This window comes from Coregonus clupeaformis, chromosome 21 (assembly GCF_020615455.1).
Source record: "Coregonus clupeaformis isolate EN_2021a chromosome 21, ASM2061545v1, whole genome shotgun sequence".
Classification (NCBI taxonomy): Eukaryota; Metazoa; Chordata; class Actinopteri; order Salmoniformes; family Salmonidae; genus Coregonus; species Coregonus clupeaformis.
In genome coordinates this window covers 44,480,833-44,500,117 of record NC_059212.1, presented here as the reverse complement: position 1 = coordinate 44,500,117, position 19,285 = coordinate 44,480,833, and the positions used below count along the sequence as shown (strand labels likewise).

General features: G+C 45.3%; 1 protein-coding gene across 1 annotated transcript in view; it reads right to left on the bottom strand.

Annotated features, from left to right (window-relative positions):
* LOC121535702 (receptor-type tyrosine-protein phosphatase mu-like) overlaps positions 1–19,285 on the bottom strand; it is a 427,462-nt gene that overhangs the window by 308,526 nt on the left and 99,651 nt on the right. The window contains exon 2 of the mRNA XM_045205919.1: positions 11,246–11,368. Within this exon, the coding sequence (XP_045061854.1) occupies positions 11,246–11,368 (123 nt within the window). The remainder of the gene's footprint in view (positions 1–11,245; positions 11,369–19,285) is intronic.

Genomic DNA, 19,285 nt, shown 5'->3' with positions numbered 1-19,285 from the left:
ACGCGTTCTCTGGAGTGGTGAATCATGCTTCACCATCTGGCAGTCCGACGGACGAATCTGGGTTTGGCGGATGCCAGGAGAACATTACCTGCCCCAATGTATAGTGCCATCTGCAAAGTTTGGTGGAGGAGGAATAATGGTCTGTGGCTGTTTTTCAAGGTTTGGGCTTGGCCCCTTAGGAAAATCTTAATGCTACAATATACAATTACATTCTACACGATTCTGTGCTTCCAACTTTGTGGCAACAGTTTGGGGAAGGCCCTTTCCTGTTTCAGCATGAACATGCACCCATGCACAAAGCGAGGTCCATACAGAAATGGTTTGTCGAGATTGGTGTGGAAGAACTTGACTGGCCTGCACAGAGCCCTGACTTCAACCCCATCGAACACCTTTGGGATGAATTGGAACGCCGACTGCGAGCCAGGCCTAATCGCCCAACATCAGTGCCCGACCTCACTAATGCTCTTGTGGCTGAATGGAAGCAAGTCCCTGCAGCAATGTTCCAACATCTAGTGGAAAGCCTTCCCAGAAGAGTGGAGGCTGTTATAGCAGCAAAGGGGGGACCAACTCCATGTGAATGACCACGATTTTGGAATGAGATGTTCGACGAGCAGGTGTCCAAATACTTTTGATCATGTAGTGTAATAAAAAATAAAAAATGAATATCTGTTAGAGGAGTTCTCCTCTCCTCTCCTCTCCTCTCCTCCTCTCCTCTCCTCCTCTCCCTCTCCTCTCCTCTCCTCTCCTCTCCTCTCCTCTCCCTCCTCTCCTCTCCTCTCCCCTCCTCTCCTCTCCTAATAATAATAATATGCCATTTAGAGACGCTTTATCCAAAGCGACTTACAGTCATGCGTGCATACATTTTTTTTTTTTTGTGTATGGGGTGGTACCGGGGATCGAACCCACTACCTTGGCGTACAAGCGCCGTGCTCTACCAGTTGAGCTACAGAGGACCTCCTCCTCTTCTCTCCTGTCCTCCTCTCCTCTCCCTCTCCTCTCCTCTCCTCTCCTCTCTCTCCTCTCCTCTCTCCTCTCTCCTCTCCTCTCCCTCTCCTCTCCCTCTCCTCTCCTCTCCTCCTCCTCCTCCCTCCTCTCCTCCTCCTCTCCTCTCCTCTCCTCTCCTCTCCTCTCTCCTCTCCTCTCCTCTCCTCTCCTCTCCTCCTCCCTCCTCCTCCTCTCCTCCTCCTCTCCTCTCCTCTCCTCTCCTCCCTCCCCTCCTCCCTCCTCCCCTCTCCCTCCTCCCTCCTCCTCCCTCCTCCTCCTCCTCCTCCTCTCCTCCTCCTCTCCTCCTCCTCCTCCTCCTCCCTCCTCTCCTCTCCTCTCCTCTCCTCTCCTCTCCTCTCCTCTCCTCTTCTCTCCTCTGGACCATTATTTCCCCTGAACAGAATGGATCACAGGGGAGCAGGGAGGGAAACAGGGAACAGCAGCCCAATGTTTTGCTGGCAACAGCCATGACAGAGTCAATGTCAGACGGAGAAAGAGAGAGAGAGAGAGAGAGAGAGAGAGAGAGCAGAAGCAGCTGTGTCTGTCAGTCAGTAAAAACAGCTCCAGTTTGAATGGCATCTGGACTGGAGGCCTGGTGTGCCATACAGAACAGAGATCATATGACTAGCTGTGTCTCCCACAAAGACCACTGGCTGGATCGCTCCTCTCTCTGAACAGGTCAAGGTATACTGTCTGTTTCATGGAGAAGATGGAGTCACTGTGAAAGATCCCCTGGAGGACAATGGATTGTTGTTCATCATTTGAATATGGGGCTGACTTTGTCTGTTACTGAGCGACACGGTTTCATTTGTTTCCACACAGACAGGCACAGCAACAGACAGCGACCGTCTTGAAGTCTTGCCTGTGAGACTGATGTGTGCGCTGCTTGACTGTCTGCCCTACCCGCCCGCCCGCCCTGCCAACCCCTGCCAACCCCTGCCAACCCCTGGGGGCACTGAGAGACCAGAGTCTGGAGCCAGACCTCCTACGTCCCCCAAGAGTGTAGACCCATTAGGGTGTGTCCCATCTCCCCTCCTCCTCCCTTCCCATTGGCTGAAAATACCATTGTTACCCTAGAGCCACCCTAGCATGCAATCAGATCCTAGCTGAGAGGTAATCAGGGATATTCTCTGTCCAGACGTAGCAATTAGCCAGGGGAAAGATCCTGGTTAACAACTACAGGGTTTCAGGCCCAGTTTACCACACATGCACGCACGCACGCGCACGCACGCACGCACGCACGCACGCACACACACACACACACACACACAGGCTCAGTTTAGGATTCTCTATTCTTTCATGCTGCCAAGGGACTCGTTGACGCGTTTCCCTCCCCCTCTCCTTTCTGTTTTATTGACATGGCGGTGAGATGGGCTGGCCTGGGCTGGCCTGGGGTTGTGCTGACTCTCCTATCTGAGCTCCTCACACTGAGACTGGCACCACAGGCTTCAGGCTTGGCCTGTTACCAACTAAGGCCTGCAGTTTTAATGGGTGGGAATGAGTTGATGTCTTGGTGGCTTACAAATATGTGCGTTATCATGTCTATTTTACTGTGTTAAGACTTTACTGGCACTTTATTGATTTGATATTGATTTCATTCCATACGTTTGATCTGACGGTATGATTTTGAATGTGCAAAAAAATGATTGAGGCCAGGTTCCAATAAATAAACCTTTAAAGTTAAAGTATCTCTGAAACTCAAGATAAAACCGCAAATACTTTAATTCTAATAACGTCGATCAGCTCCAAGGATTTCATCTCCAGTCCAAAACAAGTCCAGCATTTTAAAACAGCTTTGATGCTTCAGCTTCTCTCCCAGACATCTGGAAGGATGTTAAATAGATTTTAATCAATGAGTAGAGAGTGTGAGAGCTGTAGTCAGTCTGTGTCTGTGTGTGTGTGTGTGTGTGTGTGTGTGTGTGTGTGTGTGTGTGTGTGTGTGTGTGTGTGTGTGTGTGTGTGTGTGTGTGTGTGTGTGTGTGTGTGTGTGTGTGTGTGTGTGTGTGTGTGTGTGTGTGTGTGTGTGTGCTGAAGTAGAATTAAACCCTAGCATTTCTCCAGTCTGATGATTGATTTGACGTATCGGTGATTAAATCACAGTCTTTGATGTTGAAGAGAAGACACTCCTCGAGGCCAAAAGAGTTTACACTCATTATCAACATCATCAGTAGTTTATTTCATATTTTCTCTTTGCTCACAAACAACTCATTTGGACAAATAAGTGCATATCTATTCCCCTACTAGTAATGTATGTGTCTGGGTTGGTGATCTATCATATTGTACAGATCTGGGTTCAAATGCTATTTAAAAATCTTTAAAATACTGTAAAGGCCCAATGCAGTCAAAATTCTGTTTTTTTCCTGTGTTTTATATGATATTGTACAACAGCTGTAAAAGGGTGAAATTTTTTTTTATCAGTGTTATTTCCTGATAGTTGAATATATATATATACATTTTAGTCATTTAGCAGACGCTCTTATCCACAGCGACTTACAGTTAGTGAGTGCATACATTTTTCATACTGCCCCCCCCCCCGTGGGAAACGAACCCACAACCCTGGCGTTGCAAGCGCCATGCTCTACCAACTGAGCTACAGGGGACATACTGTATATATAACAAAGACCACTTCCAGACAGTCCTAGCAATTTGTTTAGCTAAAAAGCTATTTTTTTTTCTTTTTCTTTTTTTTTTTTACAATTGTAATGAAAATCTATTACAGTAAGGTACTTAATTGTTACCCAGATAATTATTTGATATTGATATAAAAACGGCTGAACTGGGCCTTCAAGTGGTGGCATAAGCCTGCCTAAAGTGCCAAGGACTTTTCTATCAGTTCCATTGCAACAGGTAAGCACAATCAAGCACAGCTAATGTACTTGACATGATTTCAAATAGTATTACAATGGTGGGTGTTTGGCTTAGTGATTTATCGTATTGTAAGGCCTACTCTAAATACACCATCATAAGTATTTTACAGAATGTTTGCTCACAAACAACTTACTCTGACAAATACTTGAGCATTCATTCCCCTTCTAACAGTATGTGTCTAGGTTGGCCAAATAGCACTTGGACCCAGGACTGTAAGTCGCTCTGGATAAGAGCGTCTGCTAAATGACTAAAATGTAAGATAACGATCTCTATTCTGAGGATGATGAGGCCGTTCGGGTCGGATCTAAGCCCTGGTCAAAAGTAGTGGACAAAATATTTGGGCTACGGCTTGACAGCACATGCTGAGAATCAAAGGTGAGATAGCTTTTCTCATCTCCACCCAACGGAACGGAGCGGTCTGCCTTTCGCATCATACATTCTCTTCCCCTCCTCCTGTTCTCCTCCCCACCTCCTCCTCCTGTTCTCCCCTCCTCTGCTTCCTCTTCTCCTCCTCCTGTTCTCCGATCGTCCTCCTCCTCCTCTCCTCCTGTTCTCCCCTCCTCTGCTTCCTCTTCTCCTCCTCCTGTTCTCCCCTCCTCTGCTTCCTCTTCTCCTCCTCCTGTTCTCCCCTCCTCTGCTTCCTCTTCTCCTCCTCCTGTTCTCCCCCTCCTCTGCTTCCTCTTCTCCTCCTCCTGTTCTCCCCTCCTCTGCTTCCTCTTCTCCTCCTCCTCCTGTTCTCCCCACCTCTGCTTCCTCTTCTCCTCCTCCTGTTCTCCCCTCCTCTGCTTCCTCTTCTCCTCCTCCTCCTGTTCTCCCCTCCTCTGCTTCCTCTTCTCCTCCTCCTGTTCTCCCCTCCTCTGCTTCCTCTTCTCCTCCTCCTGTTCTCCCCTCCTCTGCTTCCTCTTCTCCTCCTCCTGTTCTCCCCTCCTCTGCTTCCTCTTCTCCTCCTCCTGTTCTCCCCTCCTCTGCTTCCTCTTCTCCTCCTCCTGTTCTCCGATCGTCCTCCTCCTCCTCTCCTCCTGTTCTCTCCTCCTCCCCTCCTCTCCTCCTGTTCTCCCCTCCTCCATCCATCAAGCCTAACCGCTTTCCAGTCATCCTAAAACAATTTCCGCCGTCAAGAGGCCCTTACAGTCTACATCTCGTCTGTGTCCCAAACGGCATCTTATTCCCTATTCCCCTATGGGCCCTGGCCAGAAGCAGTGCAATATATATAGGGTCTAGGGTGTCATTTGGGATGTATCTCTGTTTTGTTCAGAGCTGAGTGTTCATTTGGTCAATGAGGGGAGATTAGACCTTCTGGCTGGCAGCTGGACTAGCGGTGAGCACTACTACACTATCAGACAGATACAGACAGAACACAACAGACAACCTGCTAATGCTAATTACCCACCATTCAAGTGTGGGGCTGAGGGGAGACAACAGCGTTATCTGGAGTGTGTGTGTGTGTGTGTGTGTGTGTGTGTGTGACTGTGTGTGTGACTGTGTGTGTGTGTGTGCGTGCGTGTGTGCGTGCGTGCGTGCGTGCGTGCGTGTGTGTGTGTGTGTGTGTGTGCGCGTCATCTGGAGTGCTCTCAGAGTGGGAGATACAATCAGAGACACCTCTTAACCAGACAGAGTAGGCCTTTAATCAGATATGTTAAACTTAGACAGAGACAGAGTAGGACTTTAATCAGATATGTTAAAATTAAACGGCGGGTGGAAGGCAGGGAGGGGAGCGGTAAGGGTGGGGTGCAGGAGGGTGGGAGGAAGTGTTCATTTGTAGGTCAAAGCTTTTCCGGATCGCCGCGGTAACCTTTGGCCAGCCCCCTTGTGTTCCAACATCAATCAATTCCAAAACGGGGCAAAGTAAACGCTTCCCTCCACTACCAGCAGGTCATTACTCCTGGGGCAGAGTACAGCGACACACACGCAAGCAGATGCAGACACACACACACACACACACACACACACACACACACACACACACGCACTCCCCTGACACACACACAATCCCCAAGCCTGCCTGCTTAAAATGAGTGGCGTCTTTCCTAATGAATTGTCTGTGTGTCACTGGGGGGCTCCAAACTATCTGTGGTGCAGTCAGTCAGCCAGCCAGTCAGTCAGCCAGTCAGCCAGTCAGCCAGTCAGCCAGTCAGCCAGTCAGCCAGTCAGTCAGTCAGCCAGTCAGCCAGTCAGCCAGTCAGTCAGTCAGCCAGTCAGCCAGTCAGCCAGTCAGTCAGTCAGCCAGTCAGCCAGTCAGCCAGTCAGCCAGTCAGCCAGTCAGCCAGTCAGCCAGTCAGCCAGTCAGCCAGTCAGAAAGCCGCTTTGAGATTAGGCGTCAGATTGGAGCGGAAACAATATCCATTAGTTTGGTGCGCTACCTTTGTTAGAAACAGCCGCCGCTATCCGCCATTCCATTAGTCTAATTCCTCTGGAGCCGTGTGTGTGTGTTTGTGGGTGTGTGTGCGTGTGTGTGTGTGTGTGTGTGTATGTGGTCTGTGTGTGTGTGTGTGAGTGTGTGTGTGAGTGTGTGTGTGTGTGTGTGTGTGTGTGTGTGTGTGTGTGTGTGTGTGTGTGTGTGTGTGTGTGTGTGTGTGTGTGCGTGCGGTGTGTGTGAGTGTGTGTGAGAGAGTGTGTGTGTGTGTATGTGTGTGTGTGTGTGTGTGTGTGTGTGTGTGCGCGCGCGTGTGTGTGTGTGCGTGCGGTGTGTGTGAGTGTGTGTGAGAGAGTGTGCGTGTGTGTGTGTGTGTGTGTGTGTGTGTGTGTGCGTGTGCGTGTGTATGTGTGTGTGTGTGTCTGCTGTGCGGTGTCTGTGGCAGTGATATCTCCTTATTTCACAATCAAATGAAGTGCGATCAATGCATCATTAAAGAGACAGATCTTTGAGGCAGACGTAGAATGCAAGCAAACAACATGGGATCAAGGGCTTTAGAGGAAATAAATAATTGATTAATTAAAATAGATTTGAGATTTTTCGATCAAATTCAGCTCGCCACGTCATTGTCGTCAAAGCTTTTGTCTTAATTCCCATTGTTGTCACACAAGGGATAAGGATGGGGTTATTGTTGTGGGGGAATCGCCAGCTTCACACATCACACAGGAAACGGTAGAATACCATCAAAACAATGTCCAATATCGCTGTCTTTCAACGTGCATTTTGGTTTAAGTGGTTCAAAGGTCAATTATATTCTTCTATTGTTATGGGTATAGAATATATTTTTCATTGTGTTGATTTGATGGAGCGGAACATTTATCATAAACTATATATAAATGTTCCTTTATCATAAACTATATATAATGTTCCTTTATCATAAACTATATTGTAAGGTTCTGTATTTGTTTTCTTAGTCAACCTTGTGTTCTTGAACGTAGCCCTGTTTCTTTGTGTTCTTGAACGTAGCCCTGTTTCTTTGTGTTCTTGAACGTAGCCCTGTTTCTTTGTGTTCTTGAACGTAGTCCTGTTTCTTTGTGTTCTTTCATTTTTGTTCATTGATTTCATCTGTGTTTGTTACTCCCCTGGTCTCATCAGCTCCTTATTTAGTTCAGTTCATTCTGTTTGTGCCTTGTGAGGTATTGTTCATTTTGACTCTACTAAGCCTTTTCCTAGCTCGTTTGTGAGAATCAGTTATAGCCTTCAGTCCTAGTTTTTGATTCTCCTGCCTGTTTGCCTACCTGTGTATGACCATTGCCTGCCTGTGACCACGATTCCTGACTTCTGCGAAGGTGAAATAAACACCTGCAGCGCTCTGCGCGTGAATCTACACCTTTTTTCAAAAGTTTGGGGTCACTTAGAAATGTCCTTGTTTTCTAAAGAAAATAATTTTTTGCCAAGAAACTGAAGATCTAGTACAACGCTGTGTACTACTCCCTTCACAGAACAGCGCAAACTGGCTCTAACCAGAATAGAAAGAGGAGTGGGAGGCCCTGGTGCACAACTGAGCAAGAGGACAAATACATGAATGTCTAGTTTGAGAAACAGGTGCCTCACAGGTCCTCAACTGGCAGCTTCATTAAATAGTATCTGCAAAACACCAGTCTCAACGTCAACAGTGAAGAGGCGACCCCGGGATGCTGACCTTCTAGGCAGAGTTGCAAAGAAAAAGCCATATCTCAGACTGCCCATCTTAATCTTTTCTTTTTATTGGCCAGTCTGAGATATGGCTTTTTCTTTGCAACTTACAACATTAACAATGTCTACACTGTATTTCTGATCAATTTGATGTTATTTTAAATGGACAAAAAATTGCTTTTCTTTCGAAAACAAGGACATTTCTAAGTGACCCCAAACTTTTGAACGGTAGTGTATATAATGTTATTTTCTCATAAATTATATATAATGTTCCTTTATCATAATATATATAATAAGTACAATTACAGTGAGGGGAAAAAAGTTTTTGATCCCCTGCTGATTTTGTACGTTTGCCCACTGACAAAGAAATGATCCGTCTATAATTTTAATGGTAGGTTTATTTGAACAGTGAGAGACAGAATAACAACAACAAAAACCAGAAAAACGCATGTCAAAAATGTTATAAATTGATTTGCATTTTTAATGAGGGGAAATACGGATGTTGACCCCTCTGCAAAACATGACTTAGTACTTGGTGGCAAAACCCTTGTTGGCAATCACAGAGGTCAGACATTTCTTGTAGTTGGCCACCAGGTTTGCACACATCTCAAGAGGGATTTTGTCCAACTCCTCTTTGCAGATCTTCTCCAAGTCATCAACTCGAACCTTCAGCTCCCTCCACAGATTTTCTATGGGATTAAGGTCTGGAGACTGGCTAGGCCACTCCAGGACCTTAATGTGCTTCTTCTTGAGCCACTCCTTTGTTGCCTTGGCAGTGTGTTTTGAGTCATTGTCATGCTGGAATACCCATCCACGACCCATTTTCAATGCCCTGGCTGAGGGAAGGAGGTTCTCACCCAAGATTTGACGGTACATGGCCCCGTCCATCGTCCCTTTGATGCGGTGAAGTTGTCCTTTCCCCTTAGCAGAAAAACACCCCCAAAGCATAATGTTTCCACCTCCATGTTTGACGGTGGGGATGGTGTTCTTGGGGTCATAGGCAGCATTCCTCCTCCTCCGAACACGGCGAGTTGAGTTGATGCCAAAGAGCTCGATTTTGGTCTCATCTGACCACAAAACTTTCAACCAGTTCTCCTCTGAATCATTCAGATGTTCATTGGCAAACTTCAGACGGCCCTGTATATGTGCTTTCTTGAGCAGGGGGGACCTTATGGCGCTGCAGGATTTCAGTCCTTCACGGCGTAGTGTGTTACCAATTGTTTTCTTGGTGACTATGGTCCCAGCTGCCTTGAGATCATTGACAAGATCCTCCCATGTAGTTCTGGGCAGATTCTTCACCGTTCTCATGATCATTGCAACTGCACGAGGTGAGACCTTGCATGGAGCCCCAGGCCGAGGGAGATTGACAGTTATTTTGTGTTTCTTCCATTTGTGAATAATCGCACCAAGTGTTGTCACCTTCTCACCAAGCTGCTTGGCGATGGTCTTGTAGCCCATTCCAGCCTTGTGTAGGTCTACAATCTTGTCCCTGACATCCTTGGAGAGCTCTTTGGTCTTGGCCATGGTGGAGAGTTTGGAATCGATTGATTGATTGTTATTGTGGACAGGTGTTTTTATACAGGTAACAAACTGAGATTAGGAGCACTCCTTTCAAGAGTGTGCTCTAATCTCAGCTCGTTACCGGTATAAAAAGACACCTGGGAGCCAGAAATCTTTCTGATTGAGAGGGGGTCAAATACTTATTTCCCTCATTAAAATGCAAATCAATTTATAACATTTTTCACATGCGTTTTTCTGGATTTTGTTGTTGTTATTCTGTCTCTCACTGTTCAAATAAACCTACCATTAAAATTATAGACTGATCATTTCTTTGTCAGTGGGTAAACGTACAAAATCAGCAGGGGATCAAATACTTTTTTTCCCTCACTGTATATACAGTGTTTCTTTCTTTGAGGTATATGGGGTATTTGAGGTATATGGGGTACTTTCTCCTATTGCATTGTACGGAGCAATGACCAATGTCGCTGTTTGGAAATGGCCGTGATATTGCAGAGATATACAGTATCTCCTTTAAAAGGTCTCAGGCCAAACTCTGGACATCTCAACCTTACAACCCCTCAGTATGTCAGTGTCACCTAATCTACATGTCTTTGGAAGATAAACTCCAATACAGACCTTTACTTCAGGATTGGGGTCAATTTGAATTTAAGTGACAATTCAGGAAGTGATTTGAATTTGAAATTATAAAATATACAGTACCAGTCAACAGTTTGGACACACCTACTCATTCCAGGGTTTTTCTTTATTTTTACTATTTTCTACATTGTAGAATGATAGTGAAGACATCAAAACGATGAAATAACTCATATGGAATCATGTAGTAACCAAAAATGTGTTAAATCAAAATATATTTTATATTTGAGATTCTTCAAAGTGATTTATTTAGAATGTATGGCACACTTAACCAGCATGGCTACCACAGCATTCTGCAGCGATACGCCATCGGGCTATGTGAAGAATCTCAAATATAAAATATATTTTGATTTGTTTAACACTTTTTTGGTTACTACATGATTCCATATGTGTTATTTCATAGTTTTGATGTCTTCACTATTATTCTACAATGTAGAAAATAGTACAAATATAGAAAAAACCCTTGAATGAGTAGGTGTGTCCAAACTTTTGACTGGTACTGTATATTTATATATATTTTTTTATATATAGCTTCTCCTTTTAAGTTTATTGACAAATCGTTTAAAATAAAGGATTTTTTTTTCAATTATTGAATAAGAATTTCAGTTTCACTTCAATTCCAATTGACCCCAACCCTGCCTTACTCTATGAAGCATTTCCACTTCCTATCCACTTCCTTTCCACTTCCTATCCACTTCCTATCCACTTCCTATCCCACTAGTCTGAATGTGGAACCATGGTGGCAGCTGGTGTGTATAAGGTTATTTCTTATTGGTGCAAAACGTTTTTTTGAGATTCACGATTGTTGGAACATCCTATCAGTCCAATGGAGTTTTTCCCAAAGATTTAGTGATTTTGGGGTTTTGAATTGGGTTTTGGATTGGGTTTTGGATTGGGTTTTGGATTGGGTTTTGGATTTGGGTTTTGGATTGGGTTTTGGATTGGGTTTTGGATTGGGTTTTGGATTGGATTTTGGATTGGATTTTGGATAGGGTTTTGGATTGGGTTTTGGATTGGGTTTTGGATTTGGGTTTTGGATTGGATTTTGGATTGGGTTTTGGATTGGGTTTTGGATTGGGTTTTGGATTTGCAAACAACCCTCTTTTCCATCAGTGTCACCCAGCTGTCTTACCTATGGATATCTAAACAAACAACACATTTTTACTGTACGGTAGTGTGACCAGTTCTTACCTGTTGGCATCCATGGGTCTGCTGAGGGCTTCTCTCTGGTGTTGATCTGTTCCCAATCTAGATCATCCTCTCTCCCCTGGCTGTACCCACAGGTTTCAAACGGCTTCTCAAAGTCACAATCACCTGTTACAAAAGACACAAGACAATCATTCAGAATTCATATTGTTGCGTCTAACTCCTCACCATAATGAATGAACACATACTCCACATTCATTACATTCAAAACATTCATTCCTCAGCGTTCACATTTTTTCCCTCCCCATAAAACAAGTGTCGGTATTCATAATGCAATATGGTCGCCGATGGTGAGATGGTGAGATGCTGAGATGCTGAGATGCTGAGATGGTGAGATGCTGAGATGCTGAGATGGTGAGATGGTGAGATGCTGAGATGCTGAGATGGTGAGATGGTGAGATGCTGAGATGGTGAGATGCTGAGATGGTGAGATGCTGAGATGCTGAGATGCTGAGATGCTGAGATGGTGAGATGGTGAGATGCTGAGTTGGTGAGATGGTGAGATGCTGAGATGGTGAGATGCTGAGATGCTGAGATGGTGAGATGGTGAGATGCTGAGATGGTGAGATGCTGAGATGCTGAGATGGTGAGATGCTGAGATGGTGAGATGCTGAGATGCTGAGATGGTGAGATGGTGAGATGTTGAGATGCTGAGATGGTGAGATGGTGAGATGCTGAGATGGTGAGATGGTGAGATGCTGAGATGGTGAGATGCTGAGATGGTGAGATGGTGAGATGCTGAGATGCTGAGATGGTGAGATGCTGAGATGGTGAAATGGTGAGATGCTGAGATGGTGAAATGGGTTTAAAGTGAGACAAAGTAAGGGGGTTACAGCAGCCGTCGAGGCACAACACAACACACATTACCGTCATTAGCCAACATGGCAGTCCAATTTCACTATGTGTGTGTGTGTGTCTGTGTGTGTATGTGCATGTTTGTGTGTGTGTGTGTGTGTGTGTGTGTGTGTGTGTGTGCACAACACACATTAGCGTCATTACCCAACACGGCAGTCCAAATTCACTATGACAAGCATGAAGTGTACTGACTCCATCATCGTTAGGCGTAGGCTATATTCCAAATGGCACCCCTGTTCCCTATGAAGTCCCTTACGGGCCCAGGTTAAAACTAGAACCGCTGAGGCCAGTCATTTGGGACTGCTCATGAATTTAAATGTTTTATTATCCTGCCATTGTAAAGTCATGCCCCCCCTCTCCATCCTTGACTTTTCCTACATCAGTCTATATAAGACAACCGTCGTTGATAGAACCTCAAACACAACTGGAGTTAGAACCACTTTTAGGAGGACAGTTTTGCCCCTCCTTCTCCCGACAGTACAGATGTAGGGTCTTAATTTGAGCCAGTTTGCTACAGCAGGAAAATTATCCTGCAGCAACAGGGAAATGTGAATTATTATGTGGATTATAATTAATTGACATTTTTGTAGGGGTTGATACATTTTTCCAAAGTGGAAATTACAAACTTCAGAAGCCTATTTAAACCTCAAATACACTACACTTTAAAAATGTCCTGCATTAAGTTATCCTGCAACAGGGTGATCAAATTAAGATCCTACATATATAGGGGCCTGCTCCCCTCCCTCTCCCGATAGTTGAAGGTGCCGTGCCCAGTTATTCACCCTGTTAATTGCCTCGAAACTACACACGAAACTAATTTCACACAATTAATTAACAGATGAAATAAATGAGGTATAATGGGGGTGAAATGGGGAGAATGGGTGAGTTGATGAGCGACGGGAAGCGGACAATGCTTTGGTTCAGACGGCTGTAAAGAGGCACCTGGTCTGTTGCCGTGTTCTACAACATGCTTGTTTCTATGTATTTGGTATTTTATTAGGATCCCCATTAGCTGTTGTGAAAGAAGCAGCTACTCTTCCTGGGGTCCAAACAAAACATGAAACATGACATAATACAGAACATTAATAGACAAGAACAGCTCAAGGACAGAAATACATTCATTTAAAAACAGCACACGTAGCCTACATATCAATACATACACACAAACTATCTAGGTCAAATAGGGGAGAGGTGTTGTGCCGTGAGGTGTTGCTTTATCTGTTTTCTGAAATCAGGTTTGCTGTTTATTGGAGAAATCTGAGATTTGAGCAATCTGAGATGGAGTTCCATGCAATAATGGCTCTATATAATAATGTACGCTTTCTTGAATTTGTTCTGGATTTGGGGACTGTGAAAACACCCCTGGTGGCATGTCTGGTGGGGTAAGTGTGTGTGTCAGAGCTGTGTGTAAGTTGACTATGCAAACAATTTGGAATTTTCAACACATTCATGTTTCTTATAAAAACAAGAAGTGATGCACTCAGTCTCTCCTCAACTCTTAGCCAAGAGAGACTGGCATGCATAGTATTTATATCAGCCCTCTGATTACAATGAAGAGCAAGACGTGCCGCTCTGTTCTGGGCCAGCTGCATCTTAACTAGGTCTTTCCTTGCAGCACTCGACCACACGACTGGACAATAATCAAGATAAGATAAAACTAGAGACTGCAGGACTTGCTTTTTAGAGTGTGGTGTCAGAAAAGCTGAGCGTCTGCTATCGACGCACACCGTGTTGTTCAAGCAGTGCGTGAACAACACCATGCCCCAGGAGATACTTCATCATGAGTGTGGCACACAGGCTACGTGAGGGCCAAGGCAGCAGCAAAGATTCCTCGCGAGCTGCTGCGCAAGCCAAATTGCGCACAGCTCCGGGGGAGGAGACAGAGCCAGGTGGCCAGATGCACAAAGAACAGAACCCGTGACACCTGCAAGCGACTTGTTTGTGGGAAGTGTTGCAAGCAAGTGAAAATGACAAAGATAATATGTCGACTGTTAGGACAAGAAAACGCACACATCCAATCATCGGTCCCACTCACCATGATTAACAGGCTCCTCTCCCAAACAGAATATAGAATGATCAGGGCCCAGTCACCTTTCCTCCTCTCTGTGATTGGCTAGCTAGGTCTAGGACAGCAGAAGATCTATGATCGGCTAGCAAGGTCTAGGACAGTAGGAGATCTGTGAGGGGCTAGCTAGGTCTAGGACAATAGAAGATCTGCTAGCTAAATCTAGGACAACGGAAGATTTGTGTTGGTGGTTGGGGTGTTGGTGGTTGGGGTGTTGGTGGTTGGGGTGTTGGTGGTTGGGGTGTTGGTGGTTGGGGTGTTTGTGGTTGGGGTGTTGGTGGTTGGGGTGTTGGTGGTTGGGGTGTTGGTGGTTGGGGTGTTGGCGGTTGGGGTGTTGGTGGCTGGGGTGTTGGTGGTTGGGGTGTTGGTGGTTGGGGTGTTTATTTTATTTTGTCATTAGAAAAATAAGCCATTACAGTGTTGGGGTGTTGGTGGTTGGGGTGTTGGTGGTTGGGGTGTTGGTGGTTGGGGTGTTTATTTTATTTTGTCATTAGAAAAATAAGCCATTACAGTGTTCCAACACATGTTGCTGTTTCATAGTTGGAATAAAGTCACCCCATGAATAAAATGTAGTGTATACAGTGGGGGAAAAAAGTATTTAGTCAGCCACCAATTGTGCAAGTTCTCCCACTTAAAAAGATGAGAGAGGCCTGTAATTGTCATCATAGGTACATGTCAACTATGACAGACAAATTGAGAAAAATAAATCCAGAAAATCACATTGTAGGATTTTTTATGAATTTATTTGCAAATTATGGTGGAAAATAAGTATTTGGTCACCACAAACAAGCAAGATTTCTGGCTCTCACAGACCTGTAACTTCTTCTTAAGAGGCTCCTCTGTCCTCCACTCGTTACCTGTATTAGTGGCACCTGTTTGAACTTGTTATCAGTATAAAAGACACCTGTCCACAACCTCAAACAGTCACACTCCAAACTCCACTATGGCCAAGACCAAAGAGCTGTCAAAGGACACCAGAAACACAATTGTAGACCTGCACCAGGCTGGGGAAGACTGAATCTGCAATAGGTAAGCAGCTTGGTTTGAAGAAATCAACTGTGGGAGCAATTATTAGGAAATGGAAGACATACAAGACCACTGATAATCTCCCTCGATCTGGGGCTCCACGCAAGATCTCACCCCGTGGGGTCAAAATGATCACAAGAACAGTGAGCAAAAATCCCAGAACCACACGGGGGGACCCAGTGAATGACCTGCAGAGAGCTGGGACCAAAGTAACGAAGCCTACCATCAGTAACACACTACGCCGCCAGGGACTCAAATCCTGCAGTGCCAGACGTGTGCCCCCTGCTTAAGCCAGTACATGTCCAGGCCCGTCTGAAGTTTGCTAGTGTGCATTTGGATGATCCAGAAGAGGATTGGGAGAATGTCATTTGGTCATATGAAACCAAAATAGAACTTTTGGTAAAAACTCAACTCGTCGTGTTTGGAGGACAAAGAATGCTGAGTTGCATCCAAAGAACACCATACCTACTGTGAAGCATGGGGGTGGAAACATCATACTTTGGGGCTGTTTTTCTGCAAAGGGACCAGGATGACTAATCCATGTAAAGGAAAGAATGAATGGGGCCATGTATCGTGAGATTTTGAGTGAAAACCTCCTTCCATCAGCAAGGGCATTGAAGATGAAACGTGGCTGGGTCTTTCAGCATGACAATGATCCCAAACACACCACCCGGGGCAACGAAGGAGTGGCTTCGTAAGAAGCATTTCAAGGTCCTGGAGTGGCCTAGCCAGTCTCCAGATCTCAACCCCCATAGAAAATCTTTGGAGGGAGTTGAAAGTCCGTGTTGCCCAGCGACAGCCCCAAAACATCACTGCTCTAGAGGAGATCTGCATGGAGGAATGGGCCAAAAATACCAGCAACAGTGTGTGAAAACCTTGTGAAGACATACAGAAAACGTTTGACCTGTGTCATTGCCAACAAAGGGTATATAACAAAGTATTGAGAAACTTTAGTTATTGACCAAATACTTATTTTCCACCATAATTTGCAAATAAATTCATTAAAAATCCTACAATGTGATTTTCTGGAAAAAACATTCTCATTTTGTCTGTCATAGTTGACGTGTACCTATGATGAAAATTACAGGCCTCTCTCATCTTTTTAAGTGGGAGAACTTGCACAATTGGTGGCTGACTAAATACTTTTTTTCCCCACTGTATATATATATATATATTTACATATAGCCGACAGTAACATAAACTACTTAAAACGCTATTGTGTTATCTGAAATCATTTTTAATTACCAAATGATAATCTTTACGATTTCATATATGAAATGTATTAATTACACTGTTAGAATGTGGCAGTCAAAATGACCGCTAGTTAGCTTGAAGGAGGGTCCCTCGGGGCCCCAGCAGTTCTACTGTTAAAAGTAGTGCACTAAATAGGGAATAGGGAGGTATTTGGGACGCAGACATAATGTTTGAAATTGCACCATCTAGCACACATTGATTTATTTCTTCTAACAGCAGTTAGTGCTGTAGCAGCGATCCAGTCTATGGGACCTAGCTGTTCTGCTGTTCACAGCACTCTATTTTCCACACACACACACACACACACACACACACACACACACACACAGTACATACACACACACACACACAGTACACACACACACACACACACAGCATGTACACGGTACACACACACACACACACACACACATACAGGTGTAAGCACAGACGCATATCCTTTCCCACACAGCAACCCACTCTAATCCATTCTACTGCCTCCACTCTGAAGATGATGGAAAGGAACCATTATGAGCTGCATGGTGTGTGTGTCTGTGTGTGCAGGTCTGCATGTTTTCAGCCTGTCGGTGTGTGATCGATCAATTCATACCCTCCTTTACTCCAGCCACCTATTAAACACAATGTGAACACATAGATATCATCCTGACTAACATACCCTCTAAATACACCTCAGCTGTCTTCAACCAGGATCTCAGCGATCACTGCCTTATTGCCTGCGTCCGTAACGGGTCCGCGGTCAAACGACCACCCCTCATCACTGTCAAACGCTCCCTAAAAACACTTTAGGAGCAGGCCTTCCTAATTGACCTGGCCCAGGTATCCTGGATGGATATAGATCTCATTCCGTCAGTAGAGGATGCCTGGTTGTTCCTTAAAAGTAATTTCCTCTCAATCTTAAATAAACATGCCCCATTCAAAAAATACAGAACTAAGAACCGATATAGCCCTGGTTCTCCTCAGACTCTGACTGCCCTTGACCAGCACAAAAACATCCTGTGGCATACACCATTAGCATCAAATAGCCCCCGCGATATGCAACTTTTCAGGGAAGTTAGGAACCAATATACACAAGCAGTCAGGAAAGCAAAGGCAAACTTTTTCAAACAGAAATTTGCATCCTGTAGCACTAACTCCAAAAAGTTTTGGGACACTGTAAAGTCCATGGAGAATAAGAGCACTTCCTCCCAGTTGCCCACTGCACTGAGGCTAGGAAACACTATCACCACCGATAAATCTACAATAATCGAGAATTTCAACAAGCATTTTGCTACAGCTGGCCATGCTTTCCATCTGGATACCACTACCCCGGCCACCAACTCTGCACCCTCTGCTGAAACTTGCTCATGCCCCCCCCCCCGCTTCTCCTTCACACAAATTCAGACAGCTGACGTTTTGAAAGAGCTGCAAAATCTGGACCCCTACAAATCAGCTGGGCTAGACAATCTGGACCCTTTCTTTCTAAAACTAGCCGCAAATTGTCGCAACCCCTATTACTAGTCTGTTCAACCTCTCTTTCATAACGTCTGAGATCCCCCAGAGATTGAAAGCTGCCGCGGTCATCCCCCTCTTCAAAGGGGGTGACACTCAGATCCAAACTGCTACAGACCTATATCCATCCTGCCCTGCCTTTCGAAAACTATTTGAAAGCCAAGTTAACAAACAGATCACCGACCATTTCGAATACCACCGCACCTTCTCCGCTATGCAATCCGTTCGAGCTGGTCATGGGTGCACTTCAGCCACGCTCAAGGTCCTAAACGATATTATAACCGCGATTGATAATAGACAGTACTGTGCAGCCGTCTTCATCGACCTGGCCAAGGCTTTCGACTCTGTCAACCACCGCATTCTTATTGGCAGACTAAATAGCCTTGGTTTCTCAAACTGACTGCCTCGCCTGGTTCACCAACTACCCTCAGATAGAGTTCAGTGTGTCAATTCGGGAGGGCCTGTTGTCTGGACCTATGGCAGTCTCTATGGGGGGTGCCACAGGGTTCAATTCTTGGGCCGACACTTTTCTCCGTGTATATCAATGATGTCGCTCTTGCTGCTGGTGACTCTCAGATCCACCTCTACGCAGACGACACCATTTTGTATACATCTGGCCCTTCATTGGACACTGTGTTAACAAACCTCCAAACGAGCTTCAATGCCATACAACACTCCTTCAGTAGCCTCCAACTGCTCTTAAACACTAGTAAAACTAAATGCATGCTTTTCAATCGAACGCTGCTGGCACCCGCCCACCCGACTAGAATCACCACTCTCGACGGGTCTGACCTAGAGTATGTGGACAACTACAAATACCTAAGTGTCGGTTAGACTGTAAACTCTCCTTCCAGACTCACATAAAGAATCTCCAATCCAAAGTTAAATCTAGAATCGGGCTTCCTATTTCGCAACAAAGCCTCCTTCACTCATGCTGCCAAACATGCCCTCGTAAAACTGACTATCCTACCGATCCTTGACTTCGGCGATGTCATTTACAAAATAGCCTCCAACACTCTACTCAGCAAATTGGATGTAGTCTATCACAGTGCCATCCGTTTTGTCTCCAAAGCCCCATACGCTACCCACCACTGTGACCTGTACGCTCTTGTTGGCTGGTCCTCACTACATGTTCGTCGTCAAACCCACTGGCTCCAGGCCATCTATAAATCACTGCTAGGCAAATCCCCGCCTTATCTTAGCTCATTGGTCACCATAGCAGCACCCACCCGTAGTCTGCGCTCCAGCAGGTATATCTCACTGGTCATTCCCAAAGCCAACACCTCCTTTGGCCGCCATTCCTTCCAGTTCTCTGCTGCCAATGACTGGAACGAATT